Source organism: Petromyzon marinus, chromosome 38, assembly GCF_048934315.1.
Source record: "Petromyzon marinus isolate PM22_M1 ecotype Great Lakes invasive population chromosome 38, UKy_Petmar_22M1.pri1.0, whole genome shotgun sequence".
Classification (NCBI taxonomy): Eukaryota; Metazoa; Chordata; class Hyperoartia; order Petromyzontiformes; family Petromyzontidae; genus Petromyzon; species Petromyzon marinus.
Genome location: NC_133704.1, coordinates 3,213,547 through 3,238,693, shown reverse-complemented (window position 1 = coordinate 3,238,693; position 25,147 = coordinate 3,213,547). Strand labels below are relative to the sequence as shown.

Below are 25,147 nucleotides of genomic sequence, written 5' to 3'. Positions count from 1 at the left end.
TTGCCAGATTCCACAACTTATTGTGCAGGTGACGTATGACCTGCAAGGGGTACGGCAGCATGGACATTTAATAATCGGCTCTGTACCTTTGATGGCTTAACTGAAAGCAAGGCCACAACTTTGATGACAACCGTTTGAATGTGTTATATAAAAAAAAATGTCATGTAACACTTTGACTGAAAATAAACAGTTCTAAAAGTAGCAACCGCTTTTGGCTTCTTTCAAATAAGAGTGCACCTCCTGGCTTATACGTCACACTGTACGTGCTAGGAATCCATCTCGAGGTGCTTTTGTAACTTACCATTTAAGCATGTTTGCTTGGTCATGACGTCAAACGAAATGGGACCTTAATTAGAGCTTGAATTCTCAGGGGAATCTACTTCTAGAACCGCCCAAGGGCTGCGTGAATGACAACCTTTGAAGCAATCTCTTTTGGAGCTGGCTAAGAGCCAGCCAGGTCAAAAATCATAACAAACCACCACCCACTGGAGAGCTCAAGGATATTCACTCGTTCTGGACATTAAAAAACTTACACTGTGCTTGACTACATCATAAACAATCATGACGGTAGTACAAGTTGCCCTTGGAAGGGTAATATTAAAAATTTTACAGTTACACTTTAAAGTTTATATACATCTTTTAAAATGGCAACATGCCTATTTTGGATAATCAAATGCCATGTTTTAGATTCACGATTTCCCAGCTAACAAATATTACCAAAGTACGGATGCACAATAAATACTTATGTGACTGTACATACCAAGGGTTATTTAAAATATTATCCATAGTCAATCCACTGCTGGATAAAAGCCCCAAAAGTATGCCCACCATCTCACATGCTCCTGCGATGTAACAACCCACTGAGCGCCTGCAGACAAGCTGATTCTATCAATATAAATTTTAAGAAATAAAAACCCCGTCATTGTCGAATGAATGCCAATTTTACTTTTTGAATTGACCAACAGCGCTTCTTCAAATATCACATGACCTTTCCACCAAACGACGTCTTTCTGTTTAGCAAGAGAAAGTAAATGGATTTTAAATGAAGTTATTAAAGGTGGAACGATTCAACGCCTCCCCTCCACCTCAATTTGATGAATTGTTTCGAATTCAGGGTCGCAATTCCGATTCAAGAATCAATTCTATTTTTAACATTGTGCCGAATGAATGTAGTGGCCGCTAGGTTATGAGAACCCACTGTACAGAGCGTATACATACAAATGTAACCAAATTCAATGTTACATGTCTGATTTGAAGAATGTATCATTGAGCTCAGGAAGTGACATTCATCTGCGAGTCATTTATTTCCAGGAATAATGTTAATAACCCAAGTGTATGACATTGGCCGGCACATAGTGCTGAGCCCATGTACACAGACACATATACAAAGAGACCTCCAACTACCACTTGAGTAAAATACAACCCGGACTTGACTCAAAACCTGATTTTTCTTCACAAACACATTTTCCCACATTCAAATGCTCTTCACTCGCCTGCGATACTTACTAATGTTAACAATCCCATTTCGATTGACAGTGCACACATATCCTCACTTTTTTATTGGACAGTGGCACTCACAAATTAAGGTACGGTAACTGTAGAAGTAAAAGGGGTAAATAAATCATGCTCGCAGCACTGGCCAGAGCATAAAAAAATTGTCTGCATTCATACAAGGCCGCTTTCATGTGCAGGCATTTTCCCACAAGACCTAGGGTTCACACGGGGTCTTAAACAAGGCCAAATATCACACCAAATGCAAATACCATGCAATTACTCTACACTTCCAATTACTGTAACCTTGAAATAGTGTGTTAAATTGTGGAAAGTAGATGTGGTCAGATTCGGAAAAGCTTTTATATTGCACCGAGCAAACTGCACGCGTTGACGCATGTTTCGGTCAATTAAATCGGCGAAAAACGAGCAACTCCCTCGTCGAGTTGCAAGCTACCAGCCACATACATCACTTAAGACCATGGCACCGCAGCCACATGCACGTACACGCCGCAACAACAACACCAGCACATGCTGCTCCCTGCTGCAGAAGCCCTCATCCCACCACGATCTCAACCACGTCATTCCTTCAGTGATGGCCGCTACTCCAGACTCCTTTAAGAATTACATCCCTTCTTCAGCCGTACCAGGTCACTGTCCAACGATTGAGTACTTCACAAAGGACATTTGGGAAACTGTTATTGAGTCCTTAAACTCGCACACTTGTTTTCAAGGTCCATTTGATGCACACGCAAGGGCGTACTGACAGAAAATGTTGTTGTAACAATACAGAAAATAATACCATCTGTTATAACACTGGCACGTACACAATGCACTGGTATACAATATGGCTCTCAAAAGCCACCAACCCGCATTAGGTGCAATCGAAATAAGTCACCAGGTCAATTAAGGCGGCGAATCGACCGCCACTGCTACTCTTGCTATACAGCCCTTCAAATAAATCGGGAGACCTTTCATATGTGAGCATGAGGCTTCTTGGCCCCATGTCTAACGGTAGACAGAAGCTTACGTCTGCATGCTTTGTAGATGACGGCATTTGTTTAACAAGCTAAAGTGATGAGTGGTTGTGGTGGTGATGAGGTTCAGGTGTGCTATGGTGTTGGTGCAACGTGATATGTTGTGATGGTTGAATTGCGGTTGGCAGCACTGTTATCGAATATAAAACAAAGAAAATAACACGGTATTTGTTCAAACATGCAATATATCTGAGCTGTGAAAAATCATAGTAGGTAAATGCATGTTTTTTTATGACTGGAAATTGGGGGATAGGTTAATACATCACACAGCTGATGATTGCTCCAAATATACCTTTAAATACACCTGTTATGAAAACATTGCCAGCTACATGTGCTATTCTACCGACTAAACATGCTACTGGCAAAAGACCGTCTTCCACTGCAAATAACCAACTTCCTCCCTTGTCATTGTCACACGCCTCAGAAAATAAACAAGTGAGCACTTGGACGATGAGCATTTCTGCAAGCTCATCACAGGCATACAGCAGCCTCGCACAACACTGACAGCCGCGTTTTGCTGCACTGCCCAGCAGACTACAGTCTGATGGGCAAGCCACTGCAGAAATCCACGCTGCTTTCAAGATTTAAAAGCACTGTGACCAGAAGGATCATAGTAAGAGGACAATGGTGAATCTTGGGACCCTTCTGCGTGCCAATCTGCTGTGGCAGAGAGCGTTACAGCTTCCAGGCCCTGCTGATATATTCCATTGTTCCAGCGCTAAGCGGACCATACCACCGCCCTTACGCTACACAACGGGGTAAACACCCGCAAGCGCACGACAATCATAATCATGGGCTTTATTTACCCAGATACAAGCCACAATGGGGCGCGACACCCACAACTCCGCACAGATGGATTCGATCCACTGCTGTACTGATATATCGTGCCCACCTCGCAGCCCTTAACAGAACCCGCAGCCAAGACCCATTACAGAGCGCGGCAAACGACGCTCGCGTCAACGCAACCTGGCTGAGCGCGCTTGTCACGGTAAGACCCCGGAAAGGGGGAGTCCCCCTCCACACACGTTCTGGGCCGAAGACCGAGGGAGGAGTGGGGCCCCAACGACCGTTGCGCGCGTTTGCGGCACTATAACGGCCACGACCCTATAACGGCCACGACCCTCCACGACCCTATAACGGCCACGACCCTATAACGGCTACGACCCTATAACGGTCACGACCCTATAACGGCCACGACCCTATAACGGCCACCGAACTCCTCCTGGAGGCCCCGCGCGGGTGACATCGCCGTGACCAAATCCAACCGCCAAACAACGCGTACACAAGGCCCCCAAGGCCACCGCGACCCCGGGGAACGCTGAGGCTCCGCTACGGGAATCAGGGGCAATGGGTTCTGGGTGTGAGGTCCGGGTTCCAGAGACACTGAGTTAATTTTATTCGTGAGACGAATGACCCCGTTTGGCCAGTTGTCCGGATATTTTGACAAGGGAGATCCGTGCTTCGGAAGCACAGCAATAACATAAGAGGTTGGGGGGGGGTCTGTGGACCTTGGGTGCCAGGGTGTGCGGTAGGGAGACAGCTATCTGGGATCGATGATCTGAGGTCCGTTATCTAGAGCCGAGGAACCGACGGTAGCAGACGCGGGGAACGAACTGCGGGGTTCAGAGGCAGAGGAAACGCGAGTCTGGGTCAAGGGACGCAGGTGATCAACATCTGGGCTTCCATGGACCTAACGCTACGGACAGGGTTCTGGAGACCGGGGTTCGGCGTCCCGGGACCAATTTAAGAGAGGGGTGTCGGGGCCACGGTCCCGGGGTCACGGGGCCCTAGTCTCACCCCCGCACCGCTCCGGATGTCACGCAGCAGCAGCAAGGGGCGGACAGGGGCCGCGGAGCGCTCCGCAGTCAGATTGCGCGTAATCGCCCTCACCCCCCGGCCACGCACCGCGAGATGGAGCCCTGCGGCCACGCGGGGAGGGTCGCCGCGGGGTCCCCTTCGGGCCCCCGCTGTCCCCCGCGTGGTGCCTCCGCTTACCGCGCTCCCCTCACGGAATCGCCGAGACGAGGCCCCGGGCCGCGGCCGCCATCTTGCAGAAGAGGCCTCTCGGGGGGCGTCACTGCGCATGCGCGCCGGGGGCGGGCCTCGCGCCGCATGCGCGCTTCCCATTGGCGGCGCTGCCCCGCGCCCCTCGGCCAATAGTGCAAGCGCAAAGGTTAAGTGGGCGTGGAGGAGGAGGTGTGGAGTAGAGGGGTGGTGAAAGGGGGCCAGGAAGAGAGGGGAGGGTGAGATGGGCGGGTGTGAGGGAGAGGGGGTAGGAGGCGGGGCTCGCCCCGCATGCGAGCTTCCCATTGGCGGGCGCGGGCCCGCGGTTCTCCGCCAATAGTGAACGGGGAAAGGTCTGGTGGGCGTGTCGAGGGGGGGGGGTCCCAGGACAACCGACCGAGCTCATGCAGAGCGGGCCCTAGGCCCTGGGTCCCGGCCCGAACCGAGGCGTGAGCCGGTGACGAGCCGGTCCAAAACCCGGTTGTGGTGCCACCGGAGACGCGTGCGACTCCGCTCTCGCGCAGAGCTGCGCGCAAGTGGAGGAAGTGGAGGTCTCTTCCGCAAGATAAACATTGTCGAACCACCACCATCATCATTCTGCGCCATGTGGCCTCAGTCCCCGCTGCTCGTGGGCCTCCTGGGTGTGGAAGGGGCCCTGCTGGGCCTGATGACGCCGCTCGTGGATTCCGCGGGGCCCCTCGGCTCGTGGCTACTGCTATTGGTCTCGCTCGTCGTGGTGCTGTCCCTCGCCTCTCCGGTGTGGACGTTGCTCACCTCTTGGTGTCTCCACGTCGCCCTGCTGACCCGGCTCACGTGGCTCGTCATCCCGTGGCCCCTGGTGCTGGTGCCGGTGGGTGCCTTGCTGGGGCTGGTGGCCCTGGTGGCGCTGCTGGCCTTCGTGGTGACCCGCCGCCACGACCACCACCACCAGAATGGCCCTGTGGGCCCCGCACTGCTGCTGGTGACAGCGCATCCAGATGACGAGTGCCTGTTCTTCTCGCCGGCGATACAGCGGCTGCGACACTCCAGCAGAGCCGCGCACCTCCTCTGCCTCTCCACGGGTGAGCAATCTCTCTGCCCCGACTGGTCATGATCTATGCACTGCTGGATGAAGGTCTCCCCTTTGCGGACGTCATCTTGCAAGTCACTCTTTAACCTCCTCCTGCGCGCGAGGCGATAGTATCGCTGCGTCTACCCTGCAGTAGAGCCTCGCTGACCACATGTTGGGGACCGCTGCTCTCGGCGCATTGGCACTGCTCCGTTCGGTTTTACAAAAGCACTGCAAATCCGCCGTCATCTGCCTCTTCGTCCCTTCATGTTGATCCCGGCCCACCGTCAACAGCTGGAGCTGTAGGCGATGCTGTGTGAGTGGCGGCAGGGTGCTTGCCATTGTTGCTTGTGGTGGTGGTGGTGATGATGGTGGTGATGATGTCCAACAGGAAACTTTTACAACCAGGGAAACCTGCGCGAGAAGGAGCTGCGAGAGAGCTGCAGGGTCCTGGGCATTCCAAACTCCCGCGTCACGCTCGTGGACCGCAGGTAACCCCCACTCCACGTACCCACACTCACCTCGCCACCACTGCATCATCGTCATACAACACGGATATCCTGACCAACATACGTAAAGATGGACCCAATTTCAAAGATACAGCGATTTCAATGCGGGTCCGCTTACCACATGGCACGATCACCAACCACGTGATCAGACGACACATATACCCTCCTCACACCATCATACGCGTCACCCACCTCGCTGCATTACCGCCGTATGTCATATACGAACATTGTGTTGTTTGTCCTAACCCCCACACCTACGATTAACATACATACGTTATGCCATATACTACACATCCTTACACACCACACCCTTACCACCACCATCTCACAATCATATACCACAAATACAGCTCACCTCTCACCACTTCATCATAATAACCTAAGGCCGTAATTAGAATATATATTGGGTGGGACACATCCCCACCAATATTCAAATATGCTCAAAATGCCCCCCCCCCCCAATATATTGCTATAAAATAGATTTGTTTATATTCTTGTGGTTGTACTTTATTACATACAATGAAACAAGAAAAGGTAAAAAAGAAAAAACAGAGCAATGTAATACAATACACTATTAGACAATATTGTAAAAAATAAATAAAACCTCCATCCTATATGTTAGTGAATTTTTTAATATTTTAGAAAGGAAATTCGTTTTCAAATTTAGATTTTTTTTTCTGGGGGGGGACCCCAGACCCCCTGGAAGATTTGGTCCCCCCAATGTTGACTCCATGGCTACGGCCTTGTAATAACCCATAGATACCAACTTACCTCGCATCCACTATGCCGCAGATACCCACTCACCTCAGTTGCACCACCCTCACCACACCATCACTTGGATAACCTCACCTTGCCACTTCAATACACCATCAAATACCACAGAAATGTACACACTTCACCACACCATGGTATACCACAGATACTCTTCGCCACCACCATCACACCATCAGATACAGCGATACCGTCACCACACCACCATAACTCGCAGGTGCCCACAAAAGGAATAGTAACTCCTCTCTCTTGTTGCAGCTTGAGAACACGATGTCAAATGTAGGTTCTGTGTGAAGCTAAATGGTTTTTTTTCCTGCCGTGTGCTGTTTAATGTTAAACGGTGCACAATGAGTACGCGTATGCATTGCTTCGTGGCGTTGTGTTTAGCGAGCTGCCGGACGATCCACAGGTGACCTGGGACAGTAGCCTGGTGGCTGACATCATACTGCAGCATGTGGAGAAGCACAAAATCGGCTTGGTGAGTCGGCAAGTTTTCGCTCTCCACGATTCTCGATCCGAATCTGTAAGATGCAACAGTTTTCGATATCAGCGGTGCACGTTTTTTGTTTGTTTGTCAATGTCGCCGTCCAGCTAAGATTTGGTTGTAGACAGTAATTCCTGCTAGGGCCATGGAACATGGTGCAGAAAGCGTTTCAGGAACCCAGTGCTCGAAATATAATTACTAATGTAATTTAGCCATTATGCCAGCCCAGCAAACGTAACGTGTCCCTACCGGGGGGTGGAGCGTGACCGGGCAGGTGCTGACGTTTGACGCGGAAGGAGTGAGTGGACATGCCAACCACGTCTCCGTTTACCACGCACTCAGGTGAATCCCACCGTCTCCCGCTCACCAAGGCCTCGCACCACCTCGTACCGAGCCACAAACATTGTCAGTGTCACAGTTTACAAGATAGGATGCTTGAGCAGAATGCAAAAAATCCATTCACCATCATTGGGGCCGATCTATCCACTGCTGGATGAAGGACTTCCCCCCTACATGAATATCATACCTCGTGGTCTTGCGATACTAAAATCCGTCCCGCTTTTGCACACAAGCTGACCTCGTCAGTTTTACACAGATTTTTCTTCCAGGCTAATGGGGCGAATGAGACAAAACAGTGGAAAAAGACAGTACAGACAAGAAAGTAATGCTAATAAAAAAAAGTCCAAAACAATCATTGCAAACCTTTACTCCAACAGTAAAGACGAGACAGTATGCACTAAGACCTAATCAATTTAACACGTAGGCTTCGCGACCAATATCATCCATAATCCAGGTTTTTTTGGGTTCGATCGCGTAAATATATCAGTGTCGTTAAACCCGCCACCACCCGACACAGCCAATTAGTAAGGTTTGTCACATAAACAAAACATGCCAATTCGTTACTAGTACAGCACACTGGTGTGTTGAAGAGCAAAGCCACAACATTTAAATCTGAGTATGACGTTTCGCCAGTAATTACAACTGAGATTCCCCCCCCCCACTTCGCGCAAGAAGGGCACACAAGTGACGTCATCACATCTCTCCCTCTATTCAAGGAACGAAAAGGGAAGATTTCTCCACAAATATGGCTGTTGCATGCTTAAGATAGTTGTCATTACTGGCGAAACGTCATACTCAGATTGTAAATGTTGTGGATTTGCTCTTCAACACACCGATATACTGTACTAGTAACGCACTGGCATGTTCTGTTTATGTGACAAACGTTACTAATTGGCTGTCGGGTGGTGGCGAGCTTAACGACACTTTTATATATTTACGCGATCTAACCCTAAAATCCCGTATTATGGACCTAATCGATTGTTTGTGCTTCCTGGAATGGTGACAATTCACCAAAGTGCAGAGACGGTGAACCATTACACGCCTGGAGTTTGCCTTCTGAATCGCTGCATTGGTTTGTGATGTTGCCGGCATTATAAATAGAAGTTAAACTCGAGTTGACATCAAGTGAACGTGGTTGACAAGTTCATGATTACAAGGCGAAGTACTGAAATAAACTGGCCTTTCGTTTTTTTAGGAATCTGCAGTCTCAGAAGAGACTCCCTTCAGGTAAATGATTTTAAACACCACGTGCACATTTCAGTCTTGGGCGTCTAATCTTCACAATCCAGGTGTCTCACGATCTCCGTCTTAATGATCTCCATCGGACCGTACACCCGCAGGCTGCCGCACACTGTACCTGCAGAGCGTCTCACTGCTGAGGAAGTATGTCTCCATCATGGACCTGCCCCTCAGCTTGCTGCGGTCACAGGCGCTCGTTTGTCTCGCTTCTCTGGACGAGTACGAGATGGGCCTGGTAAGTAGCCGGCCCTGCTTTTCCACCGCAACTGTACTTAGTTTTACCTGCGCGGCAATTTCACTAAATGCCTGTGTGACGGACGAATAAACAAGCGGAGCCTATACCGGTAGCGATATCCCGTTTTAAGGGTCCGTCAGATTAACATTCTTGGCTGATTTTCTGCACGGAAGGTAAAAAAAAGAAAAATTAACGTACGAGTCATTTTAGTTTAGAACAATGACAACCACTGACAGGTGCCATAAAAAAATTTCTGTCGTCGTCTTTTGTAATATTTCTAGCCATTTCCGATTAAAGTACTTTCACATTAATGCACAAAAATACAGGGTCCCCACAGCATATGATGTAATAAGATTTTACTGTATAATGAAATGGCCAACTTGCGTGAGACGGCTTGTGTGACTGTTTGCGCAATCGAAGTGCACCCCGTGCAATAGTGCGGTCATCATGCGGGTGCCGTCAGCTTCACGATGCCACTCGCTTGTGTTGCAGCAGGCGATGAGATGCCATCGCAGCCAGCTGGTGTGGTTTCGCTGGCTCTACATCCTCTTCTCTCGGTACATGCTCATCAACACCTTCTCCGAAGATGGTTCGTGAACTCCGATACAAGTTACGCCCCCAAATCTAAGAGAAATAGGATCTATAATTATGGTGGGGCAATTGGATTACAAGGTGGTGACAGGTGAAATGCAGTGAAAAATCTAAATTTTATTTTCCAGCCATTCATATTGGAAAGTATTAGCCTTTGGCGAGTGTCTGGCGAATGTCTTCGCAGTATAACATAGTTGGGTCCTGCCACTGCTGCTGCGGTATTAAAATAATTGCCTGAGTGCCGCACACAGACAAGCCACGACCTGCCAGCAGATCACACTAGTCTTCCAATCACTGTCAGACGACTTAAAACATTGCACTTGAGGTCAGAAAACTTGTAGAACAAGGTTTTCAATTGTTTAATTTTGTAATGTAATTAGTGTTGGCACTGAAAGCCGACGTTGCAAGAGAAACATAACTCATTTTCTGTAACCATCATTGCGTGTAATATATAACCACACATAAAACCATATTTGACATTTTTGCAAAAGGGGCCAAGGCAAGTGGAATGACAAGTTGTGAGACATTTGATATTTAAAATTGTTGCCTTTTATGCACTGAATGCTCAGAACTACATCCAAAGCCATAGCAGTATGCAAGACAGTGACTGGGGGCACTTAATAATAATTTGCACTTATTAGGTGCCTTTCACAAAAAAGTCTGAAGGTGCCGTGTATGAAAGGAAGAAATGTTTTAAAGAGAGAACTGGGTTGGCAGAATTATAGCCAGAGGACCAAAACTGTGGAAAACTTTTTTTTTAAACGTAAAGCTTTTGAGTCGTGATTTAGAGATGCCAAAACACATCGAGAGCCTCATCCCCATGGTAGGGAGTTCCACGACTGGGGGTGCACCACCGTAACCGCCCGACCACCCGAAGAGCATTACCAAGATCGAGGTATGCGTAAGCAGCATAGCCCCCATACCCTTGTGTGAATGTCGTCACACCTCGGGATCTGTACAGCTGATCATTCACTCCTGGGACCTGCGACGGATGTCTTCGTGCTCAGCCATGGACTTCTCCCACTCCTGCCCATCGAATACCTCCACGGAGACACTGTCTACCGTTCCAGGGTCCAGACAGTGGGGCATCACACCTGCCAAACACAAGTGGAAACGCCTTTGGGTTCCTCATGCACGCCGCTGCCTCTTATGCCGCGTTCCCATGACCAGTGGCAAATAGACTCCTTAGCCCAGGAGTAGTCTACGGCCGTTCGTGCACGGCTGGGATCTTGTCGCCTCACGCTCTGTCATCCATGTGGCTCCATGAGTTCAGGCCCTATTCCCCCTCAGTAACCTTTGTGGTCAGAGGGAAGCAATTTTAAACTTGAATGCAGGTTTGGATTAGGTTAGGCTATCCCAAGCTAAAATGTACATTTCTTATTTTCAGCCCCTCTGTTATTAAAATAAAAACACAGTCCTCGAGTTGAGCCAAAGTGAAGCGACAACATTGCCTGCTCTTCCCTCTACCGTGTCGACCCCATGATGTCATAAGTCCCAAAAGTAGCCAGAATAATAGCACCCACCACGCTCTACAAAAACACAGCACAGTTTTAACCAGCTCGATGCCGAATTGGCCGGTGAGGCTGCTGTGGGAAGCTCGGCTGAGGTCACCTGCTCCCCGGCTCGCAAACTGGGCCATCTCACTTTACAGTGGCTGAAGGAAGGCGGCATCGGTGCTTCGCGGATAAAACCGCAGGTTCCCCAGGCACAGCGACAGGTGACACCTCATGCCCTCTTACCAAAGCCGTCCGGGTTGGAGCGGGGCGTGTAGAAGCTCTGCACCCCGCACGTCTTGCAGAAGGTGTGCTTCGCTGCGTGCGTGTTGAATGTGTACGTTGTGAGGTTCTCGGCTCCCTGTTGTAAAAAAAACAGAGCAGCGGCGATTTACAAGTCATTTGTCAGTGTGGTGAAAGTGGGAGTCAATTTGCAAGCGGAGCAATATCATTAGAAATGTAATGACCTCCCCTCTTTCATTAATGCAGTTAATTGTACCCATCCGCAGTAATAATGACATTAATAAAAAAATCACATTCCTATCCTGTTTGTGTTTCTGTCGAAATACGTTTCTATGCATGCGAGTGTAAAGATAATCTCAGTGCACCGGTGTGTTGGAGAACCAAGCCACAACATTTACAATCTTAGGACTGTGGCTTGGGTCTCCAACACACCGGTGGTGTTGTATTAGTAATGAATTGGCATGTTCTGTTTACCTGACGAACCTTACTAAGGAGCCGTCCATAAATGACGTCACGCGATTTTGGACGATTTTTGACCCCCCCTCCCCCCATTCGTCACGGTGTCACAAAAAATCAGACCCCCCCCCCCTCAAATATGACGTCACGAAGCTCTGCCCCCCCCCCCCAAAAAGTGCTTCAAATCGCTTTAAATTATTGTCATTGTAGTGCGTATTTAATGTGGCGCTGCACTCTGATGTAAGAGAAAACATTTATTGAAAAGTCTAATTAAGTAGAACGTGTCTATATTTAAAGTTGCACATTTTGATGCGACGTCACATTTCTCACCCCCCCCCCTCGTCACACATCGTCACAAATGTCTGACCCCCCCCCGGTGTGACGTCATTTATAGACGGCCCCTAATTGGTTTGGTCGGGTGGTGGCGGGTTTAACGACACATTTATATCGCGAAAGCCTACGTGTTGAACCTTTGTTTATTTTCTCAGCCGTTTGGCTGCATTTTGGCTTGGGGGGTCATTTTTCGGTCATTGCACAATGACGAGGCCGCTTTTAAAATGTTATTTTTTTCGTAAGCCGAGAGGTTTGTGCACGGCCTATTCGGACGCACCGGGCCCGCGCGCTGTCGCATGCAACATTTCCAAACGTCTTCGTTATACTGGTAGGAACGAAGTTGTAAACTGAGTGTACCAGCCTGCAATAGATTAATGTGTCCGTCCGTCCGTCTGTCCCCTTTCAATACTTTAATGAAGTGAAATCTCGTGCTGTTGGGTGTAAAATCAGCAATAGACAGCGCAGACTTGATATGTCTTATTGCACCCAACATTTGGAAGTCACATTATCTCATTTGCGAACTTCGCTTTTGGGGATGTGGCAAAATCACACACAGCCCACAGCCGAATACCATTTGCGAGGCGAAGTTCGAAGGCACCGTGACGTTACTTTGCCAATGTTCCTACCAGCCCACCCTGCAGGGACCTGTTCTCGTGACATCGCCGGTATTCCACCGCTAATTTAACTTGGAGACGAAGAAGGAGGCGGAAAAAAATGACGCAAGGAATTGCAATTGACGTCGGTACCTGCCAAAACTGACAAGGGTTTTGCGGCGCAGCGATGTTTTGTAAGTCAACGTTAAGTGTGTGAAACGCACGCACCTTCAGCAACTTGAATCGCGACGCTGGGACAACGAAGTGCCTGTTTTGCTTCTTTGTACAAATGCTGCACCTGCACGGTGATGAGAGTCCACCGGCGTCGCTGGTGAATTCGCCGTGCGGTGATCGCGCGCGCGCACGATTCGTCCGAAACACAAACTCAAAAGATACGCATTGGCCAACAATTCGCGCATTGAATTTCGTTTTAAAGCTTTTCGTGACTGCAGGGATTCATTTTTCTTGGTTCTTTCGGTAAAGCCACGTAGAAGGGAAATATTAAAATAAAACGATAACATTCTCACGAGTCACGTTTCCATTGCAACACAAGCAATCATCATCAGGTGTGAAAACCACTGCAAGAACATTTTTTGAAAAAAGTGACGTTTTTTTTAAAACAAATTCTTGCTGTGGTTTTCGCACCTGATGATGATTGCTTGTGTTGCAATCGAAACGTCGTAAGAATGTTATGATTTCCCTTCTACGTGACTTTACCGAAATAACCAACAATATTTGTGCAACGTGCACGGCACGCGGCTTTCCCGTGCATAACGTTGTTTTAAAGTCGTCCGGCGGGAAGATCTCGAATAAACACGGAGAGACGCATGCCTGGAATTTCACTAAACGGGGGAATACATGGATCGGCGAGTAACAACGATTTCATTTAAGACAATTGTTATAACAAGTTGACTTGAGCAATAATGTATTGTTCTGTGCATACACCGAGGTCTTACATTTGTTATACGTGCAACGCATGTGTTTGCACACAATGTTACTTTACGCATGGAACCCTGTCTTGTAGACCGGGTGCTCTGTCCTCTTACCAAAGAGCTGCTGAATGTTTACACTCCCAGAAGGCCGCGTGGCTGATGGAATGTGTCAAAAGTAACTTTTTTTTCCCATGTGGGAGGGACAGATATGGGAAGACGTTGCCCGCTTATCGATTCCGTTTCCTACATTCCCCACGAAAAGCAAACGCTTATTTTTGTACTTCGTAAAACCTTTCCCCCGCCGTGGACTCGGGGCTCGTGGGGGGCCGCCTCACGCCGTGGACTCGGGGCTCGTGGGGGGCCTCCTCACGCCGTGGACTCGCGGGGGGCCTCCTCACGCCGTGGACTCGTGGGGGGCCTCCTCACGCCGTGGACTAGCGGGGTTCGCGGGGGGCCTCCTCACGCCGTGGACTCGGGGCTCGCGGGGGGCCTCCTCACGCCGTGGACTCGCGGGGGGCCTCCTCACGCCGTGGACTCGCGGGGGGCCTCCTCACGCTGTGGACTCGGGGCTCGCGGGGGGCCTCCTCACGCCGTGGACTAGCGGGGTTCGCGGGGGGCCTCCTCACGCCGTGGACTAGCGGGGTTCGCGGGGGGCCTCCTCACGCCGTGGACTAGCGGGGTTCGCGGGGGGCCTCCTCACGCCGTGGACTAGCGGGGTTCGCGGGGGGCCTCCTCACGCCGTGGACTGGCGGGGTTCGCGGGGGGCCTCCTCACGCCGTGGACTGGCGGGGTTCGCGGGGGGCCTCCTCACGCCGTGGACTAGCGGGGTTCGCGGGGGGCCTCCTCACACCGTGGACTAGCGGGGTTCGCGGGGGGCCTCCTCACGTGCAGTCGAGGACGCGGAGGTGCGCAGGCGCCCACACGAGGAAGCGCACAGCGCCGCAGTGGCAGCCGCCCTCGTGGCGCCGCAGCAGGCCGGCACCCTGCTCCTCCATGCGGGGCACACGGTGGAGGATGACGAGGAGGAGGAAGGGGGTCGTCCTTCCCCGCCGCACCGAGGCTCTGCGATGGGTGCGCGCCGCGGTCCTTCAACTCCCCACTCCGCGTGCGGAATACAAATTCGCCAGCGATTCGATTCCGAGGTCGCGTTGCTGTCGCGATTCGATTCGTTGTCACGACGCGATTCCGATGTCCCAAACAGAGGCGTTTTTTGGGTTAGATCGCGTCAAGAGATGCGTGTGTCGTTAAACCCGCCACCACCCGACACTGCCAATTAGTAAGGTTTGTCACGTAAACAGACCATGCCGATTCGTTACTAGTACAGCACACCGGTGTGTTTCAGAGCAAATTAACAACATTTACAATCTGGGGACCCTGACGTCTCGCCTGTAATTGCAACCGGCATCGTCAGGCGCACAGCCAGAGTTGTGGAGAGCTCCTCGATTCTAGATTTAAAGCTTTCGTGACTGCAAGGATCCATACTCTTTGGTTCTATTCGGTAAAGTCACGTAGGTAAATATAAAATAAATAACTCCTCGATTGTCACGTGGGCGGTGGGGGTGTGAATTGGGTTTCTGTCAACGATTCGATTCGTCACCAAGATGCGATTCTCAATGTCGGTTGTGCCGATTGTCACGTGGGCGGGGTTCTTCTCAACGATTCGATTCGTCGTCAAGATGCGATTCTTTATTCAGGTCGTGCAAATTGTTACGTTGGCGGGGTTCAATCCTCGCCGGTTTTTTTTACAGCAACTCCGCCTCACCACGGAGATTCTGCCGGGGATTCGATTAGTTATGAAAACATTTAGGCGTCACGACTCGACTCTCATTTTCGTCGCAAGCATCGACGCAATTTAGGGATTCACAAGGCGGATGAGCGATTCGATCGCTGGTGGCTTCGTGGCGGAATACGCGCCTCGAGCGGCTGGCGGGGGGTTAACGCGACCCAGCCGAGTGCGGCGCTTGCTTCAAATAGAACTCGAAATGCGACCGACGCGCGCGATTCGAGTTAATGTAGACAGTGAATCGACTCCGGAATCGACCGTACCCGGACCCGCCCCTGCGGCAGCGCGGTCACGTGGGGGACTCCAGAAAGGGGGGGGGGGGGAGACGCAGATACGTGACGTCATCGCGAATGTTGTGACGTGACGTCACTGCCGCATCTTGGGACGTCGCGTTCACCGTTGACGCCTTTAAAGCGCCCGAACCAAGCGAATTGACGTCACGTGACGTCCGCAGATGCCGTCGCTAATCAACACTCCCGGTTGCTATGCGCAGCAGCTGCCGGTGTTGCCATGGCGACGCGGCCTTCGCTTGCCAAGGCGCGACCGATGATGATTGCTTGTGGTGCAATCGAAACTTCGTGATTCATTTTTACTTTATACCTACGTGACTTTACCGAAAGAATCTAGAAAAATGTGATACTCCGACTGATGCTCCTGTTGTTTGTGGAGTGACTCATGCAGCCAGCTATGGCTGCAGGGTTTGGTGTTACATGTTATTTACGTAGTTTATTGTTAAAAATTCGGTCACAGTTCCCATGATCACTGTTACATTGCATTTATGGCTTTATTTTGGTGATTTCGAAAACGTTTTTTGGTTTGGCCATGTTTTTGTTTATTGTAGTACCGAGTTAGATTGATGGCCTTAATCTTAGTTTTGTTGTTTGACTTGCATCCCACTGGGATTTTTGCACACAGCATTGGTGATGTACGGTGCTATTTCAGGAATATTTTGATGTTTTTTCCTGGATTTTCTGTTTGCACAGTCACACACTCACTTTAAGATGTTTTCTTGGCAATGTTTTTTTGTTTGTTGCGGTTGCACCCGATTCAAGAGCCGAATGGCTCACAGGGCTATACCAAATAAATGAAAACTATGTTCTTGCTGCTGCAGACCACGAAAGAGATTATCGCTCTCCATTCTACGTTTTGACAACGACCAAGACAGTGGGTCGCTACCCAGCAGCGCGGCCAACACCGACACACAGAAAACTCCTTTAACTAACAAAAAAAATAACACCACCACCACCTGTTCACCACAATGATAATCATCGTCGTCATCTGTACACCACCACCACCTTGCCCTGGAGCCCACACGATCGAGGCGATTCTCAGTTCATTCTAGATTTTGAAGTTTTCGTGACTGCACGGTAAAGTCACGTATAAAATATAAAATAAATTAAATCACGACGTTTCGATTGCAACACAAGCAATCATGTGGGAAAAGCACAGCAAGAAATGTTTAGCAAAAAATTGTTTTCTTGCTGTAGTTTTCACACCTGATGACGATTGCTTGTGTTGCAATCGAAACGTCGTGATTTAATTTATTTTAGATTTTATTCGTGACTTTACCGAACGAACCAAAGAACAAGGTTTATTCGGGCGAACGATGGAGGTGGGGGGGGTCATATAAGTACGGTACAACAATAGATGTTACTGCACTGCGCTCTGCTGACCAACACGTAGCCCTGCATTGGACTTAAACAGCAATTACATTGTTATGCGATTTATTGAATACAGCAGACAAGCAGAGAGTAATAAAGTGCAGCTCAGGAACGTGGAATTTCCACCACTGGTTAATAGTTGACAGCGGAGAGAAGCGCCAACCCCCCTTCTCTATGCTAGGACATCTTTTTTTGAGGAAGGGGGTGTATAAAAACCCATACCTGTCAACCCATATAGTTTACCCGTATTCTTGCAAGGGAAATTGAGTTTCCAGGTCCATATTGCGTACAGCCGTTTCAATACGGGGAAAAAAAAACAACACTTTTGTTGTCTATTTGTGTTTCTCCCTTGTGATGAGACTTTGTAGGATGAACGTTCGCATTTATAAGGGCACGGGGTGACCAATATGGTCTGAATTGGTATGTAATAAGGTAGGGCACTGATAAGGGGTTGACAGGTATGAAAACTTCGCTTTTTGGACAGTTGCCAAACTGACCTCAGCCAAATATATGACGCAACTACTCGGCATGCAGCGTACGTAGCCAACCGTGCTCGTCGGAGGAAAGACAAAAAAAACTACCTGCATGAATATACACAGCACTCGCCCACGTGTTTAGTTGTTCTCAGTCTGAACCTTGGTCAGCCACAACCTCATTGAGAAACGCGTCTATGGTGTTGTCAGCATTGGGCTCATTGGTGTGCCAACGGTTGTTCATCATTCCACACCTCACTTCCGAGGCTTCGATTTCTCGCCAAATATTTTCCAGGTCTCAGCAAGACCGGGAGGTGGTAAGGGACTAGTTGCCCAGCCATAGCGAGAACTACGGTATGTGTCGGCTGTCAGAAGTGTTTGAAGGGTTTCCAACCCGGCCGGACAAATCCGGCTAAAATTATGCCCCTACTAAAAAAACTCTGGCGACAGCTACTGCTCGTTTTCTTTTGCGAGTGTTTCCAAGTCGGCCAAGTTGCTGAGCGGCGCTGGCGGCGTGGGCTTGCGACATCTCAGGCACAATATTATGGAGCCCCCCACTATGAGCACGGAGAAGAAGATGAGGACTCCAGTCACTGCCTTCAGGGTCTCTTCACGAAGGATTTTTTTAGCTGTAAAAACAAACCAGAGATTGTGCCATTCATTACACAGCGTACATATTTTACATTCGCTTATCAGCCGCTTGCGCGTATGCGGGTGACGGCAAGTAGAGCATTTACAAAGGTTCTCGGATACTTATCACTTCGTCTGGCAGATCTATAACACTTGGATTATGCAACAAAAAAAAATCACCATATCTAACAGAGGGTCCTTGCCATTGAATATTTGCCAGTTTACCAGCATTAGCTCAAGCAAGCCCAACTACGATTGAGACACCGACTGTCAAAACCAGTCCAAAGTTTGGCTTGTGTAGAACCAATGCTGCCGACATGCACTCCCAAAAGGCCATACAGCTGATGGAATGTGCAAATTACATACAGATTTTGTATAGAAGGGACATATGCAAAGGGTGTTAGTTATCTGCTTATTTATTCTGATACATTGTGTAGGAGGTTAGGAATGTACTCAATGACCACCCAGCAATAATTTAAAGGTTTTGGTGATACATATTATGATACGTCAAAACAGGCAAGAACGCTCTACAGACTGCACTGCAAGGATGGAACCCTACTACTGACCGGTGCGAACTTTTAAGGTCACTGGCTGGCTCCTGAACCCAGGTAGAACACAAATGTACTCTCCACTGTCAGCCGGGGACACGAGAAGTTTGACATGCCCTTCATGATGTTGGTCTTGAATGAAGGTCCCGTTTCTGAAAAACAATGAGCAGTTGGCATCTTCACCCAAAATCCTTCAAATGGTTGTCACGCATAAATACAGCAAATCACTGCTTTTCAGCATTTCGAGGCTACCAGTCCAACGACGTGTACTGTGCCTTCTCTGCAATGAGTTGTCATTGTAGCGAATGTGCTTGGGCAAGACACTATGCTAAAAGGAATGACGGAATGGAACGCGTTCGAGAGAACGTCCACTGTGGATATAGAGATTGAATTAGTTTCTGTGCAGGTCCTGGGTGGACTGTTGCATCACAAAACCATTAGAGGTGGTGGTGGCTTTGGGAGGCCTTCACACAGTGGATAGATCATAGCTCAAACGATTAACAGCTATTTGAGGTTAACTATAGTCCAGTCTGCATGCGTTAGAACCGCACCCACACAATGCAATTGTAATTCGGGTGACTAGTTTAGCTCTCCCATACCGTGTTCAGGTTGTACCGCATGACTCATGCTGAAAGACACGTAGTACAACCCGAATACACATCGGTGACACAGCCCAACATCTGCTCGTTGCAGGGGTTTGTTCAAATCTGGCAGGCGACCCTGGTTATTATTGCAGATGTAATAAACATAATACTGTGCCGTCTGCTTCAGTGGACTTTAAAATATCCCAGGACATTCAAAATGAGAGCCATTATACGTCTGTGTCAGGGTCCGAATTTGCTGAAGTAAAAAAAATTGCCCACAAATGACTCAATTGGAATTTCATACAACAGAAATCATTGTCGACTACTGGCTATTTAATGCACGTTTGCCGGCCAGGTGCAAAGTCACCTTGTAACCAACAAGGAAAGCTGCGACTCTGGGTGCCCTTTCTAATGTGTTGATATGAGATGGGGTGCCGAGATGCTGCTATCTCCCTTGCCTGGTATGCACGAGGTTGTGAGTTTGATCCCGACCCCTGTATATGTTAAATTTGCATCTTTTCCCCATGGTTTTGTGGATTTTTCCCCCGGGTCCTCCGGGTTTTCCCCCTACACATTTAGAAACCATGCATTTAGAGCATTTGGCTGCTATACATTTCCACATAAGCCACTTCGTTGAGCTATTATTTGTGGCCAGGTCGTTTCTGAGAAAGAGCTAATAGCTCGGTCGGATTTATCTAGTAAATAAAATTGTTAAATAATAGACGTAAAACACATACCATCGTCATTCTGCAGCACTACCAAAAAAATTCCTGTGCACTGGTAGAACTAGTTTTTACCATAAAATGGAGATACGAGGGTCAACAGGACAACTCAAAACCTTGTACCGATACTCAGTGCTCTGTGTGCGTGGAATTTGTAACACTGCGGAGTGCAACTAACCTTTCCCAGTGTGCTGGCTCATGGTCCTGCAAATGGTCAGTGGAGTTCAAGCTGGGCAGGCACACCAGGTCGACGGTACTGCCAACAAGAGCCAGATTGTTGGGAAGGATGTCCACGGTTACTGGAACTGATGGAAGAGATATTAGAACGTACAGGAAGGGCCTTCACATGGTCATTCAATGCAGTATGTGTGAATGCACGTGTCTGCGTGTATTCGTCTGTCTCACCAAATTGCCATGCTTTATCTTCTGCCTGCAACAAAAGTAAACGTGACACTGTATTTCAAACCGTACACACTTCATAACCCGTGTATGGCACACACCGTATGCAAGAGGCTATGGTGTATGTTGTGAGGCTCATTTAATAACATCGATCATTAGTATTTACACAGGAGACCTCACCGAGTAAAGACTTCAGGAGGGTCCCTGCAACATCGGGACGCTTGACCATTTCCATTTAGAAGCAGATTTAACAACTCCCAAAGATGTGCTCACAAACAGGAAGGCACGACTCGCATTATGCCCCGATTGCATGTCATGTGACCCGAACGTTGCGTGTTCAACACGCTCAGCCTCGTCCTTGTTAAGTATGTGGGAGAAAACCGGAAGAGAAAAAACCCAAGAGTACGAGGTGGCGAGGCGCAACACTGGCACCTCCACGCCATCTCCAGGTGCACCGCGCGGCCCCGACATTGCGGAGGCTCACCTTGAGCTCTACGGTGTAGCAGCCAGAGAGGGTGATGAAGCAGCTCGCCACGTTGACGCACTCCGGAGGGAAGCACTCATTCCCCACGGGCCCATTCACAGAGGCCGCCAACGTGTTTTCGCTCTGAAACATTCACACAGCAGCAGCACCACCAGTAGAGTTGGAAGAGTAATGCACTAATATTTTCCTGCATTTGTTTATGCGGCAGAACTCTGTATCGGTGTTTCCACCTCTATGACCTCATCAGCAGAGCAAGACCCGTTAAACCAACCAATTTCTGCTCTAGGTCATAAAATAACCTCCACCGTCAACATCCTCAAAGCGACAAACCACAAGTAACTTCATCATTAGACCTCCTTTGCCAGTACCAAAATATAATAATAGCGTTTTCCCCTTTTTTCTGGCAACAAAACTGAAACCTTTTAACAAGGAATCATGTGTGCATTAACCACAATACTTGTGATTCCTCGTAAAAAAAGGTTTCAGTTTTGTTGCCAGAAAAAAAGGGAAAAACCCTATTATTACCACAAGTAACTTGTTGAGGAGCTCCACAGCCATCGGCAGTCAACTCCTCCGTGCGCCCTGCGTATCACAGACCTCTCTCACGCCTACAGTGGAATGTTAATCGGTCATCTCGAGGTGTTGTAGCCCTGCCATTTTTACACGGTTACCACATAGATGGTAAGATTAATGGAAATTCCACGTTGCTATGACCTGTAACCGATGTGCCCATATAAACACACCCAGCAGTGCGTAGTGTACAGCTGGCATAATGTGCCACGTGTAATGTCTGCAGGAGCCTCGAGCAATGCGTGACAAGAGAGGGACATAATTAATTTTGAGCCAAGGTCAGCCTGGAGACGTTTGAAGGAGTGGCTCCCTAGTCACCACACATTGACGTGCCAAGGTCCGGAGCGCTCAGGCGTCCTTGCTGTGTAGCCTGCAGGGTCTCTTGGCAGGAGACGTGAGACCAGTGCCTGGACAACGTGCGTGCGCTTTGCAGTGTGCTGCGTGCAACGTCAGGTCACATGCCTTGGCCAGCACGCTCCAGTACTGCGTGGCGTTCGCGTGGACTGGCGAAGAGGCGCATTCGCTCGGATGCAGGGAGTGGGAGCCGGCACCTCCACACTCGTAGTATCCCATCCACACCGGTGTGGCTACGGGGGTCGGGAGAGGGGGGCACGAACAACAGGTTCACTACGAATCGACAAGTCGCGTTGTGTTAGTTTCTCGCGCTTGGCGACCGACGAACACGTTCCACGTGACTTGGAGAAGGTTGGTTCAAAGGTGGAGAGATGTCTTGTGTGTGTGTGTGCGCGCGTGTGGTGGCCTCCACAGATAACACGTTGCCTACACGTGATAACACTCCATCCCTCTCGCCTCCCGTTGGATTCAACATCAGCGTACTCTTTGGTTCTTTCGGTAAAGTCACGTAGGTAATAAAAAATAGTTTTTTCATTTTTGTTTAATTTTATTTATTTACTTTACCCCTACGTGACTTTACTGAAAGAACCAAAGAGTATGGATCCTTGCAGTCACGAAAACTTCAAATCTAGAATCAACATCAGCATGCTGCCAATCACGATGACATTTAAGTGTTGCCGGTTAGACAAGTCCTAGAAAATCCATATTGGACTTTCTACAACGAGTTTATTCCTCTGGAATAATGCCCTGTGGAGAAGAGGGGGGGGGGGGGGGGCAGCCAATAACATCCCGGCAACTTCTATGGTTGCACTGTAGTTCTAAGCTCCCCTGGTGTTTACCAGAACAGAAACCCTCCGCGACTTTGTTCTGGAAGTGAAAGATATACCAGCAGGTTGACTCACTGCGCCGCACCACTCATTGTGAAGAAAAATGTAAGTAATGCGACGGCATGCAAACATTGACGTCAATCCACCGCTGGATTAACCTGCTACCCCCCTCCCCCACTCCTCAACGCCATGCGCGTCATGGGGGTTATTTGACCATACTTCACCACGCTAGTCGGGGAAACACACATTGGGAGGACAGGAGCACAGTCCAGACCAAATGTATACGTTGCCGCACTGCCATCGACACCCCGTTTGTTAGCGCGGGGTTGCAATCCATCCGAGCACTATGCAGGCTCGAGCCTGCTTGGCTTGCGAGATCTGGCGAGATCGTGCTTGGCGACTGGGGTGAGAGAGAAGAGAGAGAAGAGAGAGGAGAGAGAAGAGAGAGAAGAGAGAAGAGGGGGGGAGCGGCCGCCACGCCGAGCTCGGTACGACCACGGCGAAATCCTCGCTCCTCCCGGCCGCGGGGCCAGCAGAAAGAGACCCCCACAGATGGACACCCAACACTTACCGGTCACGAATTAACCACCAACACAATTCGTACCCTTTTACGTATTGGTTCCGCCACTATTAAAAAATCCATTAACATTTTGGTTCCGCCACATCCCATCGGTCAAACGGTCTTCTGTAAGTTCAGAATTTCAGCAGTATTGGTAACACAACAAACTCTGGACCGTTTGCGACATTGAGTTTCTCAAACAGCAGTGACACGCTTTGCTTGAACAGATACTGGTGAACTGCCAGATGGTGTGGTGGGCAAAGTGACCCTCTCTGTTAGATGGGTCCCAGTTCCACAACAACTCTATAATGCACAGCGCAGACTAAATCGTTATCGTCGGTCTGAAGAATGCACGTAACAATACAAACATCGGAGACAAGTTAGAACAACGAAACTTTCCGTAGGAGCTGCTCACCTACTGACAGCAGCACGGAGGTGGCGAACACCAGGGAGCAGAGGAACCCGTGGGTAGTCATCTCGGACTTGCAGGGGTGGGGAGGTAGGGTCGCCTTCACAACACGGTCCGCACATGCACTGGGCAGGATACTCTGTATGCCGAAACCGCGTTTGGGCCGGGCCGTATTTACGAGAAGAGAGGCAGGGCGAGTACAGCATGGGGGTTGGGGGTGGGTGTATGGAATTAGTGGCATCCACTCGCCGACTCGACGTGTGTATGACGCCTCTATTACACGCCCATCATCGACACCAGCACCATCATCATCATCATCGCCATGGCTCGCGATGGTTATTGAGAGGGCGTTATTCGAGTCAAGAAAGTCCAAACAGCAGTCAGTCGGCTGAGAAGGAGGCGAATTGCGACCGAGTTGGGCGCACAGCAGCGCGGGTCGTCGTGAGCGATGTCGGTGACGTTGAGAAAATTGTTTTCATGCAGCAGAGGACTTTACCATGGCCCATGATGATGATGACGGTGCCGTGACGAGATTGCTCCAATGTGCAATTGCATTAGGCAATTGTTCCTAATTACATGCACAGCAAACCTGTCAACCCCCTATCATTGCCTACTTTATTACAGGCCAATTCAGACTTTATTGGTCACCCCGTGCCTTACAAATCTCAACGTTTATCCTCCAAAGTCACATCACAAGGTTGAGAAACACAAACCAATTAAAAACGTTTGCTCGCATTGAAACGGCTGTACGCCGTATGGACCCCCCAAAACTCAATTTCCCTGTACAGGAATACGTGTAAACCGTTTGGGTTGACAGGTTTGGCACAGACGCGTCGTGTGTGCAATGTGGGCAATTGTGAAATCTCGACGACCGTGCGGTTGTCGAGGATTTGGATCTGCGTGGTGGTATTGAGGCTCTGGGTAAAGGCACGGCCGCTGTGGCCACGATTTCATATTCTAACCCAGCGGGTTAAAGGGTCCTTTAGGAAGCCCGGAGACACATGGAGAGTGTGCTCTGTGGGGGGTGGAGGGACACAGCAACGCGATAGGTGCAGGGAGGAAACTTGAAACTTCGGCCCCAGGTGCAGCAGCTCCCTAGCGGAGCGAGGTGGAGGCTAGGATCCGGCACAACTGGAATAACGAGACCGGCGGCACGGGTTCATGACTGAAGGCCCCCATGAGGTCTACCGTGAGCTGACGGAGAAATACGCCAACATTCCAGTTACGGCGTTACGAATCAGCGCCACTGATGGGATATGCATCGCACGTGCTAAGCACGTGCACGGAGTACGATCAGCAGCCGTGTTCACTCCGCAGACACCCTGTCAATTAAAGCGCATGATCTA

General features: G+C 49.4%; 4 protein-coding genes across 20 annotated transcripts in view; 1 reads left to right on the top strand and 3 right to left on the bottom strand.

Annotated features, from left to right (window-relative positions):
* Positions 1–4,644, bottom strand: part of LOC116950239 (nuclear receptor corepressor 1-like) — a 69,746-nt gene extending 65,102 nt beyond the window's left edge. For 13 of the 15 annotated variants that reach the window (XM_032967872.2, XM_032967879.2, XM_032967887.2 and 10 more), the window contains exon 1: positions 4,524–4,644. The gene's annotated coding sequence lies outside the window, so the exon portion shown is untranslated. Of the gene's footprint in view, positions 1–4,433; positions 4,459–4,523 lie in introns of those variants that run through there. The other 2 variants (XM_032967883.2, XM_032967874.2) reach the window with 2 other exon arrangements.
* A 238-nt stretch (positions 4,645–4,882) lies between these two features.
* PIGL (phosphatidylinositol glycan anchor biosynthesis class L) lies at positions 4,883–11,784 on the top strand. Of its 2 annotated transcripts, none has more exons than XM_032967890.2 (7): positions 4,883–5,593; positions 5,972–6,071; positions 7,248–7,338; positions 7,619–7,686; positions 8,879–8,910; positions 9,024–9,157; positions 9,653–11,784. In XM_032967890.2, exons 1-7 carry the CDS (start codon positions 5,137–5,139, stop codon positions 9,752–9,754), a joined length of 984 nt encoding a protein of 327 aa, XP_032823781.1. In that variant the 5' UTR covers positions 4,883–5,136; the 3' UTR covers positions 9,755–11,784. The 2 variants fall into 2 exon arrangements, with proteins under 2 accessions (XP_032823781.1, XP_032823780.1); XM_032967889.2 differs by having other exon boundaries at positions 4,884–5,593; positions 9,650–11,784.
* Positions 8,026–18,167, bottom strand: LOC116950243 (centromere protein V). Of its 2 annotated transcripts, XM_032967892.2 has the most exons (5): positions 14,684–18,167; positions 13,095–13,164; positions 11,488–11,602; positions 10,694–10,842; positions 8,026–9,781 (listed from the first exon to the last, which is right to left on the bottom strand). In XM_032967892.2, exons 1-4 carry the CDS (start codon positions 14,791–14,793, stop codon positions 10,718–10,720), a joined length of 420 nt encoding a protein of 139 aa, XP_032823783.2. In that variant the 5' UTR covers positions 14,794–18,167; the 3' UTR covers positions 8,026–9,781; positions 10,694–10,717. The 2 variants fall into 2 exon arrangements, with proteins under 2 accessions (XP_032823783.2, XP_032823782.2); XM_032967891.2 differs by lacking the exon at positions 8,026–9,781 and having other exon boundaries at positions 10,084–10,842.
* LOC116950244 (uncharacterized) lies at positions 17,289–24,291 on the bottom strand. The gene is made up of 7 exons (XM_032967893.2): positions 23,808–24,291; positions 22,115–22,239; positions 21,083–21,205; positions 20,605–20,629; positions 20,378–20,504; positions 18,912–19,045; positions 17,289–18,344 (listed from the first exon to the last, which is right to left on the bottom strand). The coding sequence occupies exons 1-7, from the start codon at positions 24,040–24,042 to the stop codon at positions 18,166–18,168; spliced, it is 948 nt and encodes a 315-aa protein (XP_032823784.2). The 5' UTR covers positions 24,043–24,291; the 3' UTR covers positions 17,289–18,165.
* Between the last annotated feature and the right edge of the window lie 856 nt (positions 24,292–25,147).

Coding starts and splice junctions, on each gene's coding strand:
- LOC116950244 (XM_032967893.2), bottom strand. CDS start 24,042: ATGCCACTAATTCCATACACCCACCCCCAACCCCCATGCTGTACTCGC. Junction 20,630..21,082: donor GCTACACCGTAGAGCTCAAG/GTGAGCCTCCGC, acceptor CTTTTGTTGCAG/GCAGAAGATAAAGCATGGCA. Junction 18,345..18,911: donor GACCTTAAAAGTTCGCACCG/GTCAGTAGTAGG, acceptor TTGTTTTTACAG/CTAAAAAAATCCTTCGTGAA.
- PIGL (XM_032967889.2), top strand. CDS start 5,137: ATGTGGCCTCAGTCCCCGCTGCTCGTGGGCCTCCTGGGTGTGGAAGGG. Junction 6,072..7,247: donor GTCACGCTCGTGGACCGCAG/GTAACCCCCACT, acceptor CGTTGTGTTTAG/CGAGCTGCCGGACGATCCAC. Junction 8,911..9,023: donor TCAGAAGAGACTCCCTTCAG/GTAAATGATTTT, acceptor GTACACCCGCAG/GCTGCCGCACACTGTACCTG.
- LOC116950243 (XM_032967892.2), bottom strand. CDS start 14,793: ATGGAGGAGCAGGGTGCCGGCCTGCTGCGGCGCCACGAGGGCGGCTGC. Junction 13,165..14,683: donor CTCCGCGTCCTCGACTGCAC/GTGAGGAGGCCC, acceptor ATCACCGTGCAG/GTGCAGCATTTGTACAAAGA. Junction 10,843..11,487: donor CTCCAACCCGGACGGCTTTG/GTAAGAGGGCAT, acceptor TGTGTTTGGCAG/GTGTGATGCCCCACTGTCTG.